We start from the raw sequence: 17993 nt of genomic DNA on the forward strand, positions 1-17993 counted from the left end.
GATACTTTGAGCGATTCTCGTGGATCGGCCGCGCAGCAAATGGTCTGTTCTGCAAGTACTCGACTTTGGCAGCGTCCGATGAACCCGAGTGACTTTCCCGCACTGCAGATGCTGGGTTGACAACCGAGGAAGGCTGGAGAGCACGGTCGATATATGCAGCAATTTCTGACAGGCATGGAATGACTCTGGAGTGAACTGTTCATTGTTAGGGAGCGATGGATGTCGTTTCTTGTAGAAATATTCGTCTTTCGTCAAAATATCGCATGTGGAAAAGGCAAAAGGATCCGGGCTTTGATAATGATTAGCCTGCAATAAACCCCGAGCTTCTTTATCTATACTCGCAATCCATACATGACCGTATGGTTTCACTACAAATCCACCCATCAAAGACTGGGTGAGTACATCGTATCCAGCCAGCATGCCTGAGCATTGCAACAGAATCAACCTAGTAAGCTTCGCAACATGAGAATAATTAGCTTCCCGGTTGCTGTTTATAACAGAAGTAGCAAGTGCGCAAGCTCAGAGAAAGACACCGTTGTCATTCAAAGCATTGGTGATAATATTTCTTTCTTGTCAATGGAATAACTGGCATGTACTCCTCACCAAAAGACAGCAGCCAGGAGCAAAAGTTGTGTACGGATTGGACGACTCAATTCATAATTAAATAGGTAGGCAGGTAAAGGCAGCCGAGTTCATCTCTTCAAAACCCATCCATGGCCAGTTCAACCTCATCATTTATGCTCTGCACAACTAAAAAATGCATATTCTTCACGCATCGATCCAAGGGGGGAAAGATTGGTAAAGCGCAAGCCCTGACCCGAGACCAAAAAGTCACCAGAACAAAAAACGTCAAAAGACACCAGCCACGACACGAATATGGCCAAGCAGAGGCAAATTGCAAAGCCAGTGACAATCAATGTTTCCGTGGAAAAGTTTTCTATATTTTTGTGCTTTTTGTGATTTTTTTTTGTTGGTTCTTCGCTTTCATTTTGAACACCTCCGAGGTGGATATAAAAGAAACAAGCAAAATCAGTTACCCCAAAGACCCTCGTAGACAGGAAAAAAACACCACCATAACCTGGACTTCTTCTTCCATTCATTTGGATCCATTTGTCTTTCTTCTCATTCATGAAAACGATGTGCTGATGATGCTTTCTATATCAAGACAAGGAAAAAAAGGACAAAAAACAAAACAACAATAGTATCAGTAGTCCAATAGTTATAAGGGCGACTCGCGGGCAAATGAAACTAATAGGGAACACCCAACACACATACACATGGCCCAGAGGCGGAGACAGGAAGATAGGTAGGAGGAAACGATTCCGAGGAATGTATATCAGGCAGGAGAGAAAACATAAGAGAGTTAGGAAAAACAAGGAGAAACAGCTTTGCTTTCCTTTGGCGCCTGCTTTCTGCTTTCAATGCTCGCGCTTCTGGGCTTGTTTTAGAACAAATGCAATCAACCCGGCTAGGGTCTATGTCGCCCTCGCCCTCGATCTCATATCCATATCAATCAGCACCAAAAAACCCCCTATGGTGTATTCCTTCAAAATGCAGATGGCCTTTTCACACCAACATCCCCAAGGCCTAGTCGTCCATCACATGCGTCTCGTCGTCACAGGCATACAATAACCCCTCAGCTGAATCGATGACTGGTCAACGCGCGAATCACGTTCCGAGTCCAGCATGAGCGGGCGCTTCTCGTCATCGTAGCGCGCAGCCCTTCCACGTCAAGCAAAATCCTGAACAATGCAGATCGGCGTGTCCAACATAACCAGATCCCACCCATGACGCCGCAACGAGCAGCAGATTCAACCATGTTATCCAATAAGTCTGTCCTGGCCCACGTGGCCAGCATCAGGGCAACGTAGCTCCGCGCCAATATGTGCATCTTCATGAAACCTTCTCAGCTCCAGGTTGCACTGAGAGAACCCAGTTACGCCCAGCGTACGTCGTGCTCGACTATCAGTCACACCGACGAGCGAACTGTTGTCTCTTTGCCAGGAGAGACAAACCATCGCAGCTGGGTGCTCAGCCCCCCTTCCGGTCTGCGTCGTTCTTTGGTGGCTGCTCTGCACCCGACCCGGTGTGCTGTGTGCTGTTGACGATGCTCGGCTTCTTTCGACTCTTAGTCTTCTGCCAATCACCCGCTTGTACGCCGCTGGTTGGGGAAATGGCCATCTCGACCCGAGGCACGACGCGGTCCCTTGTAGGTGAGGCGGGCCCGTGGCCGTTTGTATGCCCGTTGGGCTTGGCGTTTTCGTGTTTCACATTCGCGCTCGACCTTTGCTTGGGTTTTGACCCTTCCGCTTGCTGTTTGCTCCTTGCATTGTTCTGCACGACACTCGCCAGTAAACCTTGTGAGGACGCAGGGCCGTCAAACTTACGAGTGACGGTTGGCGATGGCGTCCGAGTCTCATAAACAGGGGAGAGGTGCGTGAAGTCGGGCATGGGCATAGAATGTTCTGGCATTGCCAGGTCCAGAGGCGCAATGACGCCGTTTTGTTGCGCCCGGTGCACGTTGTGAAACCTACCCGCAGGTGAGAGCTGAGAGAATTGCGCCGCAACCGCCGGGTTCGGGATTATCCTATGATACGATGTCGGGGATTGTGAAAAGGACCCCATGGCTGCGATGCGTTGATTAAACGACTTGGAGTCAGGGACCAGCACTGGCGGCGCCACTGATGACGAGGGCGTGCTGGAGCCATTTACAACCAGTGGCCTATCGCTGGGTGCTGCAGATGCCTGGCTAGATGCTGAGTTGTTTGAAAGCACCTTATCGGACATGTATCCATTGGAGCCGAAACTCGTTTGTGAAACGTAGTTTGGAGTATCGAAGCTCGGTGTCTCGGATGTGATGCTCTCAGTAGCCGAAGGCTTTCGACTTGAGCCAGAAGACAACGTCGAATGGGACGCGGACCCATTGACAACTACTGGCTTGGCCTCGATCGACAACTTGCTTGTGTTGCCGTTTTGTAAGGTCGGCGTTGTCCCTGCTGAGACGGGCACTGCCGTACCCACTGAAAACGCCCTAGCGTGGCCAAGTGGCGAGGGGGAGCGCGAAGTTCGCTTCATTCTGCGATCGAGAATTGACTGTGGCGATTGGTGGTCCGACGAAAGACGCCGCCGAGCAAACGTGTTCTGCGACATGTCACCAAACGAAGGCGCTCCGTTGGGAATGCTGGCCTGTACGCCACTTGGCATGGGCTTCTTGATTGGATTCGAGCCGTCATTCAGGTAATAGCCGACATAGCCCGTATGGCTGTCTTCCATGATAGGCGGTGGCGAGTCAGAAGACGACTTGCCTTCGAAGTCGGTGTCAATCACCTCTTCGTTCTGAACAAAGTTGAGGTGTTGACCATTGCCATGATTCGTCTGCAAGGGCGTCAAGCCATTTGCATATGCTTGTACGCCGTTGGCTGCAGTCGCTGCGGACCCAGCTGCCTGGGCCATCTGGCTCGAAGGCTGCCCACCGGTGCCACCGTGACTGTTTATTGGCATCGAGCTCCGAGACGCTGGCTGGGACTGCGATCTAAGCGTCGAGCTGCTCGAGGCCCCGCCAGACTCGCCGGTAACCGTGTTCCTGTGTAAGCTCCTCCGGAACTCGGAACCTCCGGTGGTAGGAGTGGCCGTATTTGCAGGCGAAGATGGATATGCGCTGACTGGAGATTGGTAAAACTGTCCGGGCATGGCGTATTGTGGCCACACGTAATTCAGTTCGGGGCGAAGCGGCGCAGAGAGCGGAGGCTGGTCAAAAGAGCCAGCCCGAGATCGATCAGTTGGCTGGTTGCTCGAGCTGCTCATGCGTTGCTGCATGTTAGCCATGTTCATGGCCTGCTGCTGTGCGGCGACCCAATGTTGTGAGTATAACTGCTGCAACCGGAACGTGTTCTGGTCTATTGGGATTGCCGTCGTTCCATAAATGGGGTTGACGAAGCCATCGCTTGTCACATATTGATATTGCGCCTGGCCCATAGTCGCATACCACTGGCCATCCTGCATCAAAGTTGGCTGGAAGGCCGCTTGCCCCTGAGCCTGGGGCATGGCTGGATTGTTCTCGTAGGCAATGCTCGACGATGCCCTCCGGTTGTTACCTCGGTGGTTGCGGCTGCCCCGATAGTTGCCTCTTCCTCCCCTATTTGAATGCTGCTGAGACGAGCTCCTGACCAAGACTGGACGTGGCGCTGCGGCTGGCTTCTGCCAGACGCGCTCCTCCTCTTTAGGGAACACGAACTGCTCGCAGCACTCGTCCAGCTTTGCCTCAGCAATCAAGTCAAACGCGCGTCGAAGTTCCAGATGGAGACCCCTGAAGGACGTGTCGTCAGCCGTATTGCCCAGATTTCGTATTGTGTTGAACGGCTCCTCGACACAGAGCATATTGTTCAGCGTATAGGTCCACCCCTTCTCGTCCTTGGAGATGAGCTTGCCCAGCCGAACGGATATTACCGACTTGTCATAGTCGAACTCGTGCGCGTAGAACCTAAAGAAGTGAAAAAGCAGTTCGCCCAATGTCTCCTTGTTCTTGCCTCCATATCCTCGCAACTTGGTCAAATCATCGGCAAATTCGCTCGGTTGGCCATCTTTGGACGTTTGCTTCTTGTGCGGGTTTTGGTGGAGGGCGGGTAATATTGGCGGGTCTCGAAGTTGGAGGAAGGCAATGATCATGCAAATCCAGGTGTACGAGCTGAGCGTACCACCGAATGCTAAATAAAAGAAACGAAAACGTCAGAGGGATCGTCCTTATCATAGGAAAGCGAAGAAAGGGGACCCGGTGCAGATCGACCAAGATATTTTGCTCACCTGCATCGTTTATTGTTCTTCTCCGCGTCCAGTGCTTGACAATCATCGCCAACGTCCGGACGCGCTCGTCGATCTCGACATAGGTCAAAACCATGCGCGTGTTCTCCAGTGCCAGGGTATTGTTGACATTCATATCACACGCAAGCCCAAGCTCGGGATCCCAGATCTTCACGATGGGGACTTTGGCGGAGGACACGCATACCACCTTTTCCATACCGCCTATTCGAAATGATAAGGGGTTAGCTGATGCTGACACGGCTCGCGTTCCAGTTGAGGGTGGTGCCTACGCTTCTGGAGTAGCTGGGCAATCATGCAGACGTTCTCCAATTCCTTCCAGTCGGTCGTGATGCAAATGTCCACTGTAAACGCCTTGTTAGCAATTCATTGGATTTTGCCAGTGAGATGATAGAGCTCAAGAACTTACCATCGGAATCATCAGAGCACAACTTGTTGCCCGATGATCCGAATAGATGCACCTTTATACTGTGACCCGGCCATTGGTCGTTGAACATCTTTTCCAGCTTCTTGATCAGTTTATCGCGGTTGGCCTTGACCTTTTCGGTAGGTTTTAATCGATCAAACAGCTCCCGCATGTCCGTGGTCAGTCTCCTCTCCTCGTCCTCCGAGAGCTTGCTCTTGATCTTGCTTGGCTCAACCTTTTCCAGACGGCGATCGCCGAGGCTATATGGAATTCGTCTCCTACCCCGAATCATGGCTGTCTCGAAGGCGCAGCCGCCCAGCCTTGGCGGCAGCTGCCTAAAAGTCGGCACCACGTTGGATTCGGAGTATGTAGAGCGTGGTGAGTGGTTTTGAATAGCATTTGGTGACTGCTCGCGGTCTTCGAACGAGTAGTTTCTAGCATGCTGATGGGGCGTCGATGGCACGGAGCTCGCCTGGACTGCTGGCAGTCGAGCCGCTGGGGCTTGTTTGGGTGGGGCATTGTTTGTCGTTGCTGGTGGTTGGGGAGCCGAGGAAGGCGCGTTGGATGACGCTGTGGAAGTGGCGTTGGAAGAAGAGGCATTAGGGGTTTTGGAGGCGTCCTTCTCCTTCGGAGGCATCTTGGGCGAAGCTGATTCTTTCACAGCTATAAGCGCACGATCGGCCTTGTCAGTGTTCCTTGACTGTTTATTCCCATGGCAGTTCTGGTTGCCGTTCGACTTTGATGACGAGGAGTCCTTGTTGGAGACCTTGCTGGACGATCTCGACCTGGACTTTGCGGGCGCGGTAGGAGAACCCTGCAGTCCACCGCCGCCGCCTCCTCCTGCGCGCCCGGGGGCAAAGAGCCGGTTGTAGCTCAACAGCTGGCTTTGGTGGTAGACCGAATGCTGCGATAAGAGTAAAAGTTCGATGGGGGTCTGTAGAATAGGACTTGCGACGTCGCTTGTCGAATGCTGAACAGGAAGACTGGTCGTCAGGGTCGGCCAGGGAATGGTGGCGTAGTTATGCTTGGGTTCTGCTGTCGTAGACGACCGACCGTCCATTTAAGACGGACTAGGACGAGAACGTCGTCGGACCAAATTTGTATGGGTTGATCAATCGATCCGAACAGCAACAGAGGTAGAGGCTTTCGATACCGGTCGAGCTTGATTCGGCTTCGTCGACGAAAAGCGAGTCCTTGCTTCGAGAGCGATATGATATTTTCTGGTCAACCAGAGGGTAGTTATGTCACGGTCGGTCTCAAGAAGGCTGCGATCTCAGCTGCATCTGGCAAAGGAGGCGGCGGCAGTTCGTGAACAAAGTATGTGGGATCATGCGTTTCGAGGGCACCGTAGAATTGGCAGTTCGATCTCAGGCTTCAAATGTGGCGGTTGCTTGCTGACAAAAAAAAAATGCTTCTTGCGTATGGTAAAAAGTACAAGGACGGGTAATGGATCGAATGCGTCGTGAGCAAGCGAGCGAGCGAAGGAGGGAAAATGAAGACGCCCGCCAGTGGGTAATGATGGCAAATGAGGAGGACTAGTCCGTGTGCCGCCGATGATGAGCTGCAGCGAACCCCAGGAAGAATCCCGCCGAAAGAAAACCAGTCGGGTATAATCTAAAAAGCGGACGACGACAAATCTCGGGGATGTTCGTTGGCGATGTGTTGGTCGATTTCACCCACGAGTCGACAGGCGATGGTGATTGCGGCTGCGGTTTCCAGACGTTGCAGTCGAGTCGTTTGGCCGCTCCAACCGAAGTAGTGTGTGCACAAGGAGTGGGCAGGCAAGGCGGTTGCTGGCGATTGAGACTTGTGGGCTACCTACAGTACGGGCAATGTTCGGCCCTCAGTCGTGCGTGCGTTGGACCCAGACTGAATAGAGTAGGTAGGAAAATGCACTGGGCACTGCAGAGTTGGTTGGTGGCAGGGAGGCCAGGTACCTACGGAGCATTCAGGAGGGCGGGGACAAGGGTCGCCCCCTATAGGAGTAGACCTGGGTTCGGCCCGGCACTGTGCCTCCATCCTGTCACGAGCCACCACCAAGTCTGCAATGTTTGTGGGCTAGAAATGAGTGTTTTCCCCCATCCAGCCTGCTCAATTTGCGCCACTTTTCGATTAATCTATTTTCCTATTCGCCTCGCTCTTGGATAACATCTCGTCTTGTTTCTAGAAAGGCATCTTCATCTTGTACTTTTTTTAGATCTCAGGTACCTACCTACCTCTGGGTAGCTAAGCATGCAACGATCTCATGCACGACGCTTCTGTGAACGATCCTGCATTCTCCAATGGCCCAGTTATTCTTCACAGCCTAAGACTTAAGGTACGTACCACCGCCCCCTTGCATCTTGTTTGACGCACTGTATCCCGTCCCCCTCTGCTGCTAGGTACCTTACCCACTTTAACTCTCACATTTCGAAGCTGCGCCAGAAATGGTTCAGAGCCATGAGCGCAGCACCAGGAAAAAGGACGCCTTTGAGATCGATCACTGGCCTGCCCAGGTAGCTAAGGTAGGTAGGTAGATGGCGTTCAGCCTAGACTAAAGACTAGCGGTGCACAACGCAGCGGGCAGGGCTGATTAGGAAGACATCGTGGCATCTGCTTGACAAGCGGCCTTTTGTCCCGTCCCAGCCCGCCAAGACGACGGACCTAGACAATACTTGGAGCCCTGAAAGAACAACGGTTTCCCTTGATCCCTTCTGCTCGCGGTACTCTCGCTTCCACAGGACCCTGGCCAGCAGGCCTGTACGGGCGCTGTATCCGATCCCCTTAAAAAGGCCCCAGCCCACCCTGTGATTATTATGAAGGCGGATTATTGAACCAGCATTCGGGCTTCTATGGAGAAAAGGGTCCCTGAGTGCTACGTTCTGGAAAGAAATGCCTTCTTTCCAACTTGTGGGGGTAAAGAAAATATGCTGCCGTGCGGCACACCACGAGTTGATGATGACAATGTCTTACTCTGCATTGCCTCGCGTTGCGCTTGATTCGGCATGGTCGCTGCTTGATGCTCGATTTCGTTGCAGATGTCGCACACGCATTCTGACTCGGAAAAGGCGAATAAGCCTAGTTCTAGACATACCAACATTCATTACATTACATTCTCCTCGGTGCTGGCAAGACTGACCTCCCTCCCAGCAGCCTGGGCGAACAGCAGATTATCTACACAACACGCGCCAATGAGGGAGTCCAAACTACAATACTAGTCGCGGTAACGACATTGTGATGGAGTCGATATACCAGACTAGCCGGGCTCTCAATCGCCGGAATAATTTACGAGGGAAATCACTGCGGAGGCTGCAAGGCCCGTCAAGGTGGGAGTCACATCGATCCAACGTTGATTAATTGTATCGCAGTGTGTGTGTGTGTGTCTTTGCGTTGCGTGTCCCTTGGCACAGTGTCTAGTTCATCCTTCTTGTACAGTGCTTACTACCTTTTCTGGCAGTCAAATCAAATTTGAAATGCATTAATTAGTGGGCTTCCTTCTGCAGGTTGGGCTCGGCCTTGGTTGGTTTTATTTTTTATTTTTATTCAGTAAGGTAAGGTACCTCCTAGTCTGCCTCATCATACAGACCCGACAGAGCCGGCCGCGGCCAGATGGGAGAACAGGCCAAAATCTTACTTCGTATATCCATACTAAACCATGTACTTAATAACGATCTTACATAACTCAAAATAGGTACCTAGGTAGCTATTTTCTCCTTTTACAAAAACGGTCCTGTCCAGGTTAAAAGTGCAAAGGATGCCCCTGGTTAATCTGGGCGTGCAAGGCATTGATTGACCCAAGGAATAACCAGGTGCTGGGCGCCCGTTTCTTGGATCCAGTCGAAAACGTCTACTATGGTACTACTACGACAGTACTTTTATCAAACTCCAACCGAGCTTCGGTCGCGACAACTATTTTTAATCCTCAGGCAAAGGCCATGGCGCCAAATCCAAGGTTCGCGTATTTGTTCGGCGTCGCGTCCTCCCCCCTAAAACCTCCACTGGGTAAGGAGAGATGAAATCATCCCGCCGAGGAATGCCACTGACGGTGGATTAGATAAGGTGGGCGGGGCACTGGTCGACAACCCCACCAGCGACACAGTACCCCACGATTTTTAGACAGTGCCGGGGCCCGCTTGAAGCCGCGGTAAGGTAGGTTAAGGTACATGGGAAAGAAGGAAGGGAAGGAAAGCAAATTCATCAGTGTCTCAACTTCAGCTCGACCTTCCGTTTTTCCCTGCCCGAAAAGGGCGGACAGGGGGATGGAAACCAAAAAGGCGCCTCCGGAAATCAATCAGACCAAAGTGCCAAACTGCGTCTGTCCCCCTCATCTGAACAAAGCTTCCGTCCCAATTACTAACTTGTCACCAGCTGAAGGATGCTCCGTTAATACTGTACTGCGTGTGTTCTACTACGTAACAAACTGCCGAACCACTTTTTTTTTTTTTTTTTTTTTTTTTGTCTCGATTGAAAATTCTGCCTGTCATTTATTGATTTTGTTCTCTATTTTCCCCGCGCGACTCAGGATCACAGCGATAGAGAGACAGCAGTCACCCTACCGCATACAAAAACTACAGATGCTATTCAGCTGCCATTACCGTACATGCTTGCATGATTTATCGGCTTAGGATTGTTCTTTGCTGACGGTTGCTCACCAACGCCACCAGCCAGTCTTTCGTCAATCCCCAAAAAAACGGCGAGCAAATATTACCGCTCTGCGCCGCAGACCCCATGCTTCCCCTCCACAGCCAGCGTAAGGCTGACATTGAGCTGGCCATCAAGCTCCCCCTCCTGACTCGTTCCTGGGACTGGGTAGTTACTAAGGCGAACCGACAGGCACACCAGGCAGACAAGACAAATGGAGGCAAAAAAAAAAAAAAAAAAAAAAAAAAAAGCCGATCATGAGGGCTGGTACCTGTCAAAAGCATCTTATGCCCAACCTGGTCTCCTGCTTGATCAGTGGCGGAGTTCCTTTTGACATCAGCCTTTTTGCTTGTTTCCCACCTCTTTAATTTATTATTCATGGGATCGGATACAATGCAAAGCAAGTTGAGGAAAATCACTTAGCCACCATCTTTCTCGGTCAGGGCCTTCTCTACTGTCTACTGGAAAGTAGTTCTGGATCACAGTAGCAGTACCCGGCTTGACGGGTAGTGTAGCCCATCTACCTTACCTATGACATAACGCAACCCCTTCCAATTCCGTATCGAGACCACCAGGCAAGGCAAGGCGACCACAAAGCCGATTGGGGGCTCGTATTGGGTGCTTGCTCAGCTCACCATCACACCAAGTATCACACCAACACTATGTACTCACTCTGACGCCGCTTTCAGCTAGCCCGGTGAGAATGAGTATGGGCTTTTACCGTACAGACTTGACAGAGTAGGCGACTGTTATCCCACGTTTCTTAGTCAAGGATCCCTGCTCCCTGTGTCCTTTGTACATCGCCAAGAAAGTAAGTACTTCTTTGGTTAACTTACGCCTTTTTTTATCCTCCCATTGTCAGGCTAGCCACACCTCTTTTTTTGGCCATCCTAGTGGAATCGAAAAGACACCTCTTTGGTTTCTTGATTGCTCCTCCCCGCGACTTGCCCCATTTGGTTTTGGCCAGAGAGTCAGCACAGCAAGCCCATTAAACAGCCACAAAGCCCCGGGACCACATCGCGGCTCGGCTTTTTATTGGGGTGTCTGCTGTCATGGTAATCTTTTTTTTTTTTTTTTTTTTTTTTTTTTACCAAAAACAACTCTTTTTGCGGCCCGAGTTCGGACGAGATCTTCATGAATTCTAACTAGATCGACCTATCAGCGAGGTCTCTTGGGGACATCCTCAGACAAGTTCGTCACACGTTTGGTAAAGTCTCCAACAGTGACAGCGCTAGAACCCTTGACCAGGGCATCCTTGATGTTGACTTCCCTTGCCCGCCCTCCAGAGACTGGAATGGGCGGCACAATAATCATCAGTCTTTCAAGTACGAAGTAGGGCAATTCCCTTTTCCCGGAGTTAAGGTGCGTCGGAAAGGCGGGTGGGAATCTCTGTCAACGGACGCATGTTTGTCATTGGGACCAAAACTCAACCTGTTTACTACTGTTCATGTTTGGTTGCTCTCTTCCGCATTCCCTTGTTGGGAGTGGAAGGGTCAAGACATTGAGTTGTCTGCTCTCATGCGTGTCAGCTGTTTTTTTTTTTTTTTGGGGGGGGGGGGACCAGTACCCTGTTTGCCCATCAAGCCTGGTGGAAGTTTGCTCCGCCCAGGTTGCACGGAAAGCCTCCTCGATGACGCCCCCGAGACCAATTCCTTTTCGAAAAAAAAGCCATGAAGATGCTTTACGATGTGGTTGGCTGTGGTTCAAATTACGGGGATCGCGCCGTTGCAGCGAAAATGTCTCTCGGCATTCAGTACCCCGGCCTGCCAAGACCCTGAGAGGCTGCTTTCTTTGAACCCTTTTGCGCAACTCACAGCTCTTTTTTTTTGCATTTTTGCTTTCCTTGTTGTTTGGCAGCTTACCGTACGATGCGTATAATCGATATTACGTTGCTTTTTCTTGGGGCTCAAGGGAAAAAAACACTAATGGGTGGCAACATACTATTCCTATCATGCCCGCTAGGCCAGCTTGCAAAGCCACGAGGCGACACTAGATCAACACGCCGGCGTCATCAACGGGGCCACGAGTCTAGGGCCATCCCGTCTTTCTTTTTTTTCTCCTCTGTTCTTCCCCTGCTATGTTTTTTTACAAGTTTCGTCCAACGTCCAGGCTTGTTTCTGTCATACCATGAGACGGTTTGCGATTTTTATGGAGGGGCGCGGTAGTAATTACTCGTTCATGGCTTCAGATGAACCGAGGATGCTGGCTTTTTTTTTCCCTTGCCCTCCATCCTGTGATCGCCATGGTATGATGATCGCTCATAATGAGCCATGATTATTATTATCTCCGTATGCCTTTTTTGTTCATTCAATTCCCTTGAGATTCCCCCAAGCATCTCCATGCCATGTTTCCCTACATCTATACCTCACCAGACCTATATTCCAGATGAGATAGAGTTCACCCCTGATTTGCCAAGCCGATTTCATCCCAAATTCTGTCCAGACACCCAGAGTCACCAGCACATGCAGAAGCAGACAATGACGGTCCTGGTCTTTTTTTTATTTTATTTTATTTTATTTTTATTTTTGTTTGGTAATTAAACGTGTGCATCCTTGACATCTCACCGCGGTGGCAACCGGGGGATGGAGGGCAGGCGGCTGAATAGCTTCGCTCGCCACACCCTCTCCCCACACGGCAAAGCCCCAGACTTTTCTCCAGATGACGGCTATCGCGGGCCAGCTGCTCCTCTTTGGGCTTTTGAGTCTTTCTGGTTGTTCAGCCGTCTATTGGAAGGGGGACGCTTGTTCCTTTGTTGAACTCCCACTCTCCGTCTTGTGCCTCGTGATTTATTTGGCTTTTTTTTTTCTTTTCTTTTCATCTCCCGCCTTTTTTTGCGTTGCCAACACGGCCATGGGGTGAGGATATCCCACCAATGGCCGGAACATGCAGGCCTTTTTATCGGCGGATATCGAATATAGCCGGGCTCGCCCCATACACGCACCCCCGGGGGCGTTCTCCGGCGATCTAGCCAGGTGGGCGGGTCGGCGGCCTATATTTGGCTACACCAATGTTGACGGCGGCATCGAGAGGGTTTTCCCTTGAGTAGCAAAAGTCGTGTGCGACGGATACTGTCGGCAGGCGTTGTGACTCGGGATATTTTGCAAGGGCAATCCTGCTTCTCGTCGGCAGGGGCGCAGTCTTGCAACAAGTAAAAAAAAAGCACTCTAGATCTAGATTCTAGTCAGTTCTCTTGTGAGTGTAACACGTGGATTAATCCTGCCCGCACCACGAACACCTTTTGCCCTGACATGATTGGGAATTGGTTCGTTTGCTTGATGGGGTGGAGGCCTGTGAGGCAACTTGCCACAACTCGGCTCTCTTGTCAAGAATAGAAAGAAATACACATGTGAACTTGTGGGCTTCAAGTACATCCACCAGAACAGGCAGACAGAACAGGCAGACATCGTCTTTCGAAGCCTGCGAGGGATAGTCGCTTTTTTGCAGACGACGCCGTCGGCCTGAGGTTTCGGGAAACTGTGTTGGCTTTTTTCTTTTCTTGTCACCGAATGAACGCATTACCTTCCTTGCGCAGCCCGGACCTACTTGACGTACAATGGGTTGCAGACCCGGGCTTGATGTCAAGCAAAGACTGCAGCCTTAGCGCCTTGCAGCGTCACGGCATTCGTGCAGCTTTTGGTGTGTCTGCCAGCCTTACCGCCAGGCCGGTGGCTACAAGGGACGCTCCCCCCCCCCCCCCCGGCGCCGCCTTCCGTGTGTCTGTCACCTTCCCCCGGAACCCCTGGAAACGAATCGGGACATTTGCATATTGGTCGCCCTGGTCCACAATGTGGATTGATATACCGGCAGACGTATTCATGAATCGGTGTAGAAGAAGTCTTCTCGAACCACTTATTTGACGTGGCTTCAGTTCCGGCTCGGCTGAAGTAGCTCGTCACTCCCAGGAGTATAATTCGGCATTGATGTTGGCGACTTGCAAGAACCGGAGCCGCGCTTCCCACAGCACCGGATGGTCAAGTCAGCGAATGCCACTATAAGGGAGCAAACCAAGTTTGCTGATTAGAATTTGGTAATCTGGTGCTCGTCGGCTGAGAAGCACCGATTTGGCCACCTTGCTGAAAACGCATGCCACGACAGGCCGTTTGCCAAGCCTCTCCCACGCCGGAACGTGGCTTGGAAGTTCGCTACAGCATGTGCTTCATCTAAAAGCTAACAAGCCGAGCTTGAGGTGGCCTTTCGCCGCTGGTGGTTTTGTCGATTTATAGTGACACGGCCTCAGATCTTGGGCAGTAAATTCTCCTTGTGGGTGCCCTCATTTCCTCATCTGCTCCAAGTGGCAAGTCTGAGCCTGTCGTGAGCGTCTCCAGATGTCTTGTGATGCTCAGATAGGAGAGGCCGTTCTTCCAGTGGCCGAGGCTAGACTGGGAAAGAAGTAAAAGCCTCAAACAGCGTCCTATGCCTTTCGTGTTTGAGCAGTCTTCCGCCAAGGTCGGCTCGATCGGGGGTGCCAATTCCCGGCCTCGCAAAGACCGATCGTAGACTTACATCTAGCGTCGCGGAGGTAGGCTCATTTCGAAGCGGGTTTACCTCCAGAGCTGCCAGTGTTGTAAAGCCAGATCTATCGTGCCGTGCTGCGGGCTGGACTTGTATAGGTCCAAGTCTAGGTGTATGTATAAATCGGCCATTCTTGTTCTCCACGTGCCAAGTCTTGCAGCTGGTGCAGGATCACAACTGTGGTCCACCATGATATAATATAGAAGGGTAGTTTAGGAAAGGTAGGTAGGCACCTGGGAAGGTTTCGAGTCAAGGCAACCGTACAATGCAGTCGTGCGGGGGACTTAAACTTTGCCCGCCTCGGATGTAAACTCTGGCCTGCGTGGTGCCAGTTAATTGGCTATCGCGAGGCAGAGTGGAATCGAATGCCGGGTGCTGTTTAAACCCGACGGAGTCCGGCAGCAGACCAACTTTAGGTTCCAAGCCGAATCAGACCCGCCAGACCGTGATGGGATCATCACTGCCCTGCCGCCCTTGTCGGTGTCGGGCATGTTAACTCCGGCTTTCCGCTGCTCGAGCTATAAAGTCTCAAGAAACCGGCCTCCTTGTTTTCTATTCCCTATCTTGATAAAATTGCTAATTTGACAAAATTGGGCTTGGGTGTCCTTCAAATATTGTCCATTTTTTTCCCCTGTAGAACAAAGTGCACATCAACTTTCTGCTGCCTTTTTTAGCGAACCCAGCTTCATTATACCCCCCACCAACATCTCAACATGTCTGTGACGCCGTACAAGATCAACGTCCCCGAGGACAAAATAACTCGACTCAAGCAAAAGCTGGCTGCCGCCGAGCTGCCGGATGAGCTCGAGGACGCGGGCTGGGACATGGGGTCTCCGCTGGCCGACGTCAAGCGGCTGGCCAAGTACTGGCGCGACGAGTTCGACTGGCGGCAGGCCGAGGCGGAGCTCAACCAGATGCCGCAGTTCACGACGACGATGCAGATCGAGGGCTTCGACCCGATAGAGTTGCACTTTGTGCACGCCAAGAGCAGCCGGCCCAACGCGGTGCCGCTGCTCTTCTGCCACGGGTGGCCCGGTTCGTTCGAGGAGGTCTCCAAGCTGCTGCCGCTGCTGGTGGACGGAGGCGGCAGCGACGACAAGCCCGCGTTTGACGTGGTGGCGCCGTCCCTGCCCGGGTTTGGCTTCTCGTCCGGGGTGAAGAAGCGGGGCTTCTCGGCGATGGAGATGGCCGAGGTCTCCAACAAGCTCATGACCGAGGTGCTGGGCTACGACCAGTACGTGACCCAGGGCGGCGACCTCGGGTACTTTGTCACCAGGTGCATGGGATACAGCTTCCCGGAGCACTGCCGGGCGAGCCACTACAACGTCGCCGGCCCGCAGCCGCCCAGCGAGACGTACTTTCCAGAGCTGTACAAGCAAGACCAGGCGGCGCCGCGGACGCAGGCGGAACTCGAGGGTCTCGCGCGCAGCGAGTGGTTCCAAAAGGAGGGCTCGGGCTACAGGATGCTGCACATGAGCAAGCCGCAGACGCCCGGGTACGCGCTGACCGACTCGCCGGTGGGGCTGCTGGCCTGGATCTACGAGAAGCTGCACGACTGGAGCGACGGCTGCCCCTTTACCGACTACGACGTGTGCAAGTGGGTCAGCATCTACTGGTTCAGCAGGGCCGGTCCCGCGGCGTCGCTGCGCATCTACTACGAGATGGCGCACGAGACGAGGCCCGTCTCCTCCGGCACCATCACCTTTGCCACCTACCTCGAGGGCGTCAAGCTGGGCTTCGGCCTGTTCCCCAAGGACCTCGCCGTCCTGCCGCTGCTTTGGAACAAGACCCTGGGCGACGTGGTGCTCAACAAGCTGCACGAGTCGGGCGGCCACTTTGCCTCCTTTGAGAGGCCCCAGGAGCTCGCTGCTGACTTGTACGAGATGTTTGGCCAAGGTGGGGCCGCCTATGCAGTGGTAAAGGGCAGGACGGGATATGCTTGAGAATCTTGAGAACTTTGAGAATCATGAGCCATCAGGGTCAAGTTCACAGAAATGTCATTGAGATGCCAAAGTTGTACATGTTTTCATATTCACTCGTTCAGTCTTTATAACTTGTACAGCCGTGAAGCATTCCCTGAAATAAACATTTAACTTTGTTTGACTAACACAGAGTTTAAAAAGCTTAGTGGGCTATAGTTTACACACACATATACGAGACCAACTGAATTTAAAGCAAGTTAAAATATAATACCTGATATTGAAACCAAGCAACATGAATCAAATAACATCGGTTAGACCAGGTAAAGTTTTTATTCCAGGGTTGTAATATTTTCGACGGATTGGGTAATTGGCCGAATAAAACAAATGTACAAATACTACCTTGCATGTATAAACCTCAGATGGCCCTCTATAGACTATACTTTTATCCTGGGCCGGGATTTTATAATTTGCACAACCGTGAACTATTCCCTAAAATAAATGTTTAATTTGCTGAATTAATATAATGTTCAAAGGGTGATTGTGCTATATTTAAAACACAAAGAGATAGAACCAATAAAAACTTGAAAAAAAAACAAAGTTAATTGTATAATGCTTGTTATTAAAAGCAAAAAGCACGAGTCGAAAAGTATCGGTTGACCCGACCAATGCTTCCATGCTAGGGTTGTATTGTTGTGCTACACAAACTGGGTAACTAGTCGAATATAACAAACCACATAAATAATACCTTTTGTCCACTTTTGCCAAGAAGGAACGTCAGACATTTTATCATCCTCTCTTATTATCGGATCCGCTTCTATATTGGCCTTTTGGTATTTTTTGTTTATTTTGCAAGCATTAAATCTGCCTTGACAATTACGTTCTTTTCGCATCCAAAACATGCACGCCAACTACCTTTTACTTGGTCTCGTGGCCGGAGTCGCAGCCGCGCCCCTGCCCGCGCCCGACGTCGCCGCCGATACTCCCAGCCAGGGCGATGTTACGACCAGACAGTTGGGCCGGTACCAGGGAGGCCAGGTGGGGTCACACCCCTCCTAACGACACCCGCCCAAAAAAATTACCGACCGGCAAAAAAAGGATTATATAAAAAAGAATTACGTAACTTTACGTAATTGCCAAAAAAATAATTTCAATAATCTTTAAAAAATTATAACAAATTAGGGGAAATAATTTCTGCGATTTGTGGCAAATTAGAAAAAATCACATTCGGAATATAATTTATATAAAATACGTTTATTACCATATAAATAAATTTAATTTTTAAATTGTTTAACAGCAATTAAATTTTAATTAATTTTAATATTTATTTAAAAACGATTATAATTTTACCCCCAGTTTTTAAAAACCCCAATTGCCCAATTAAACGTTTAATTGTTTTAACCCATTATATTTTACCCTAAAAATAAATTACCCCGATATTTTAATCGTAATATTTTAATTGCTCCTGTTTAATATTTTGTTTTAAAATATACCGAATAATACCGCCGAAATAATATTTTCCAACAAAACCATTTTTTAAATTTTTTTTATTACCAACGTTCCGGTTAACGTTAACGTTTTGCGTTAAATAATTGCGATATTTTAAACCGAAAATCGACAATTCCAAAAACGAATAACTGTCACAGACCTGAAGGACAGCCACTGGGCTGTCGCTTAGTCATGACCCCTGTCACGTGAAGGCGCGAGGGCCGAGCGCCTCG

At 50.7% G+C, this 17993-nt stretch overlaps 4 protein-coding genes across 5 annotated transcripts; 3 read left to right on the plus strand and 1 right to left on the minus strand.

The window, feature by feature from the left end:
- Positions 1 to 635: 635 nt before the first annotated feature.
- On the minus strand, positions 636 to 7086 carry MGG_09124 (uncharacterized protein). The gene is made up of 4 exons (XM_016990453.1): positions 5225 to 7086; positions 5088 to 5159; positions 4801 to 5019; positions 636 to 4703 (listed from the first exon to the last, which is right to left on the minus strand). Exons 1-4 carry the CDS (start codon positions 6279 to 6281, stop codon positions 2032 to 2034), a joined length of 4020 nt encoding a protein of 1339 aa, XP_016845980.1. The 5' UTR covers positions 6282 to 7086; the 3' UTR covers positions 636 to 2031.
- Positions 7087 to 7369: 283 nt separating this feature from the next.
- On the plus strand, positions 7370 to 8198 carry MGG_18112 (uncharacterized protein; the record flags this gene model as incomplete). 2 transcript variants are annotated; one of them, XM_016990573.1, is made up of 3 exons in its annotated part: positions 7370 to 7538; positions 7637 to 7725; positions 7826 to 8198. In XM_016990573.1, exons 2-3 carry the CDS (start codon positions 7648 to 7650, stop codon positions 8009 to 8011), a joined length of 264 nt encoding a protein of 87 aa, XP_016845982.1. In that variant the 5' UTR covers positions 7370 to 7538; positions 7637 to 7647. The 2 variants fall into 2 exon arrangements, with proteins under 2 accessions (XP_016845982.1, XP_016845981.1); XM_016990572.1 differs by having other exon boundaries at positions 7802 to 8011.
- A 6596-nt stretch (positions 8199 to 14794) lies between these two features.
- Positions 14795 to 16327, plus strand: MGG_09122 (epoxide hydrolase 1). The gene has a single exon (XM_016990452.1). It carries the CDS (start codon positions 15067 to 15069, stop codon positions 16294 to 16296), a length of 1230 nt encoding a protein of 409 aa, XP_016845983.1. The 5' UTR covers positions 14795 to 15066; the 3' UTR covers positions 16297 to 16327.
- Positions 16328 to 17172: 845 nt separating this feature from the next.
- On the plus strand, positions 17173 to 17664 carry MGG_18113 (uncharacterized protein; the record flags this gene model as incomplete). Its single annotated transcript, XM_016990574.1, has 2 exons — positions 17173 to 17310; positions 17629 to 17664. 2 exons carry the CDS (start codon positions 17173 to 17175, stop codon positions 17662 to 17664), a joined length of 174 nt encoding a protein of 57 aa, XP_016845984.1.
- Positions 17665 to 17993: the final 329 nt, after the last annotated feature.

This window comes from Pyricularia oryzae (assembly GCF_000002495.2).
Source record: "Pyricularia oryzae 70-15 unplaced genomic scaffold supercont8.8_1, whole genome shotgun sequence".
NCBI lineage: Eukaryota > Fungi > Ascomycota > Sordariomycetes > Magnaporthales > Pyriculariaceae > Pyricularia > Pyricularia oryzae.